Raw genomic sequence first — 4,465 nt, 5'->3', positions numbered from 1 at the left:
GCTGCTATTCTGAGCCTTCTCATCAGGACTATTATTTTTGTTATTATTATTAGGATTCTTAGTATCATTATTTTCTTGGGTCTCAGCTAAACGAGGCGTGGATGGTTTCCGGGTGCTTCCGGCGAGTGAGTTCCGGTGAGCCGGTTTAGCGTGCTTGTGTTCTCCGGTGTAAGTTACAACAAACATGGTGGGGTCTGATAAGCTTCGCTCTACTTGCTTTCTTGCTACACAACCTTTGCAGCTGCTGCATCTGTAATAGTTTCTGGAAAGAGATGATGGCACATTAAAAAATGTTTATGAGAGGACTAATTGTGTTTTATGAGTGTTAATGTAAAGTAATTAAGACTAGTACCTTGGATATGGGGAACCCTTGATGGGTTTTTGGCCATATTTACGCCATGCCCACAAATCTGATGAGAGGTTATCTGCGGTTACATGGCATACCATTTTTTTCTGTTGGCTTTTTCTGTAAAAGGGCAAAAAAAAAAATGAAAAGTAGAAGTGATAAAATGTTAGTATTTTTTATTTGATGTTATGAAGGGTATTTATGTATGTAGAAATTAAAGTTTGGTTTTTTATATTTGGGATGTAACGAGAATGATTGGAAATTAGTATATTAATGGAAAAAGAGAATATTTTCATAGTTATTTACCTTTTTCTTGATCTGGGTGTTTGCGTTTGTGATTGTGATTGTGATTCTGAGCTTGGTAATAAAGTCAGAGAAGTAGTTGTACTAGTTTGGGGAACTTGAACCTGTAGTAGATTATGCTGCTTTTGTTGATGTTGTTGGTGGTGGTGGAATCTATCATCAAAACCAGAAGTGGAGGCTCCAAGGGTGGATGGCGGTGCTGTGAAATCAGGAAAAGTGGGAGGATTATTAGAATTGATGCCATGGGCACTAGTGGTAGTGGTGGTGGTGGTGATGGTGGGGTTAAAGGTATTGAGCAATTGTTCTAACTCTTGGAAACCATTGGTCCTGGGCTGCACAAAATTGTTAGAAGAAAATGGACCATCATTTTGTTCTGCAGTGATAGTAGTAGTGGCCAAGCAAGTTGTAGAAGAAGTAGACATGATGCTATTACTACTAGTTTTTGTTGTGTCTTGTGGAGTTTGTGCAGTGTTGTTTGCAGCTTTGCAGCTTCTAACTATGGCAAAGAGATCCCAATCCTCCTCATTACTCATTTTCAGAAGAGGGAGAAAAAAAGGAAAGGAAAAAAATAGAAAGGAAAAGAGTGAATGATTTTGTTGTTGTTGTTGTGGTTTTTTGGTGCTTTTTGTGTTTTTTGGGCCAATAGAACGAAGTTGAAATTTGAGAGCAAAGAAGGGAAGACTCAGACATAGGTTGAAATTTGAGGCACAAAGGACGGCGCTGACTTTTTTGCTTTAAATCAGAACACACACACAAAAAACAAAGAAGGGACTTTGTTTGAAGTTTGAAGAGAGAAAAAGGGTGAATGTGGAAGCAATATGTTATGTTGATGGTGGAGCACTTAACTTGGACAATTCTTAATTACTAGTTAATTTATCATTATAAAAAAAGTACTTGTTAACATATTTTATTATTTTTTCTTTCTTTTTTTTTTTCCCAATGGATTTGAGGGTTATTTTAAGTGGAAGATTTTTCTCTCTCCATATAAGAAAGGGGAAAATTCGGTTACCTTTTTCTTTGACTTTGGTAAATGTCAAAGGGGGACCCAAGTACCAAAGGTGGCATTAGCAATGTTAGGAGTTAGGACGATGATTCCGATGCTTGCTAAGAGATGCCCTATACCGGTAAATTTTTTTTTGTATATCGAAAAAATATTGGTGTAATACTCGATGATTAGATTTTACAGCGTTTTTTAAAATTGTGGAAATAGTGCAATACGAGGGGAGCGTATTGTCAATATAAGAAAAGCGTATTACATTATTTTTACAATTTTAAAAAATACCATAAAATCTAAATCTAAATCTAATAATTGAGTATTACACCAAAATTATACTAATATATAAAAAAAATTCGCCCTATACCATGCCATTAAATATTTAGATACCCTTATAATAGTAATAACTAATAAGTAGTGTAATATATTCCTTCCCTTTTATATTAAGTATTTAAAAAAAAAACATTACAAAAATAATATATTTTAGACAAATGAAAAAGAGACATTTAATTTAAAATAAAAAGAATAAAATAAATATATTAAGATCTTTTGTTAGTTTAATACATTGACTATATAAAAAAACTCTAGTTGAATCTTAATATTCAATATATGTCTTTTAATTAGTAACATTTTTTAACATTATATAAAAAATAACTTTGATCAAGTAATTAATTCATTTATCTATTTATTAAGTATCTGATTTTGTATATATAAATTTTTAAATGAGGTTTAAATTCACTTTCGGGTTGAGAGATACCAAAAAATATAAAAAAAAATCAAACACAGTACAATAAATTCAAATTTGATATATGTAAAAAATAATTACTAAATTAAACATTCAATTATTTATTTATTTTCGTACGTAGGAAACTCAACTAGTAATCATTATTCTTTAAGACCTTGTTTGTGAGTTTTTATTTAGAAATTTTAGAAGATACAAAAAGACTTTAAAGGGTTTGACTTTATTTACGAATTTTATTTATAATTTAAAGAATAAGATCTTTTAGATAATTTTTATTAATACATTGAATAAAATAGATAAAAATTTAATACCAACCTCTTGGCTCTTGCCATGATATATAGAATGCGCGTGCTTGCTAGTTTGGAAATGTACCTACGTACATACATAGTACATTCATTTATACTATGATAAATAATGTTTGTATTTTTTGTATATTTTTATTTTATTTTATAAAGAATGTTTCTTTTTCAATTCTTACCAATCATTTTTAATATTAAAAATAAAAATGTAAAAAAAATTATACAACAATAATACATATAACATCTTTATACATGAATTAGGTGTGGTAGTTGTTAGTGTTGCAAGTGTGAGGAGTGTTGAAGTTAGTCCTACATCTAAAAAAGCATGGAAGAGTGAAAAGCCCATTAACTTGACATATTAAGGTTTTGAGTTAGATGTGGCGTCATCTCATCCCAGCAGTAGTAACATATAGTGGAGTAGTAGTGGCGCCTTTTGTTTCAAAATGGTGACCCAATAATGTAATGCATATCAGCACTGTCGTTACTGTATCATGTTTTCTGCATGGCATGCATATATCATGTCTCTTACCATCGGGGCCCCATTCTGCACTACCTACTCCTCTCTCTTTATATTGCATCTCTGTTACATCCTCGACACATCTTGTTAATTTTGGTGAAAATTTACGTACAATTAAAATAAATATACATAAATATTCACCTTTAATTTATTTTATTATTACACCAAAACAAAAGTGTTTTAGGTTTTGAATGTTTTATAAGCTAGCAAAGGTACGTAGAGTTAGCAAATGAAAAATTTTGGATTTTTTAAATTTTAGATTTTTATTTTAGATGATAAAATGAAACTTTTTATTATTAATTTTTTTTTTTTGATCTTACTAATGAAATAAATGGTAATAGATCATATTTTATCCTTTATTTTTTAATATATATTTTATATTCTAATATATATTTTATACGAATTATTTAACTGTTGATTTTTAAATATTTAGGTAACATGGTTAAAAGAATTTTTGTGTGCTTGGATCGTATACAATAAAGTGATATTCTTTTGGACAAGCAAGGACTAATAATATATAATATATAGGGAAATCAATTAACACCAACGCCGCAAATATAACAAATTACATTAGTTAACTTTATAAAATATCTATGATTTATATTTATTTCAAGTATTATGGTTCAAAAGAAATTCTATCTTGTTTTTATATATAAGGAAAATCCAGCTAAATTTGGCAAAGAATCATGCCTGTTAAGTGATTTGAGATATGCATACTTTTAGCAAAAGATTAGAACATTGTATAATATTTTTTTTTTGCACTTAGAATAAAAAAGAGAAATCGGAACAAAGTTGGAGGGAGGAATGAATATGAAAAAACCAATATATATGTTGATGCTTCCAGAGACCGGAAGATACCCGTACATATATATAATAGAAAGAATTTTAAGTATATCCAAAATATTAGGTGTTCTAATAACTTTAATAATTGATCTTAATTATAAAAAATATATTAATTAAAATTAATAATTAAAATTATTAAAATATTCGTGTTTAAAATACATTCTGAAATTTTCCTATATAATATACTATTTTATTTAAAATAGAAGTAAAATGTAAAGAATTGCATGCATTATTTTACACACTTGATTGTATTGTGGATTGAATGAACTGCTTCGTAATTTTGTTTTAATAAAAGTAGGCTTGATATAACATATTGCGGCCCAATTTGGTAAAATATTTTGGAGAAGCGTTTATATTTTTTTTGGTGACTTAGTTAGAAGGTTTATATTTTAAAAAACATAAATATTTTAGTTTGTATTGG

At 29.1% G+C, this 4,465-nt stretch overlaps 1 protein-coding gene across 1 annotated transcript in view; it reads right to left on the bottom strand.

Moving 5' to 3' along the window:
- Positions 1-1,370, bottom strand: part of LOC107490843 (probable WRKY transcription factor 27) — a 3,318-nt gene extending 1,948 nt beyond the window's left edge. Inside the window, exons 1-3 of the mRNA XM_016111660.3 lie at positions 653-1,370; positions 353-466; positions 3-262 (exon numbers count right to left, since the gene is read on the bottom strand). Coding sequence (XP_015967146.1) covers positions 3-262; positions 353-466; positions 653-1,182 — 904 coding nt within the window. The 5' untranslated portion in view covers positions 1,183-1,370. The remainder of the gene's footprint in view (positions 1-2; positions 263-352; positions 467-652) is intronic.
- Between the last annotated feature and the right edge of the window lie 3,095 nt (positions 1,371-4,465).

This window comes from Arachis duranensis, chromosome 5 (genome assembly GCF_000817695.3).
Source record: "Arachis duranensis cultivar V14167 chromosome 5, aradu.V14167.gnm2.J7QH, whole genome shotgun sequence".
NCBI lineage: Eukaryota > Viridiplantae > Streptophyta > Magnoliopsida > Fabales > Fabaceae > Arachis > Arachis duranensis.
Note: the sequence above shows the minus strand (reverse complement) of the source record. Positions and strands in the feature narration are given on the sequence as shown.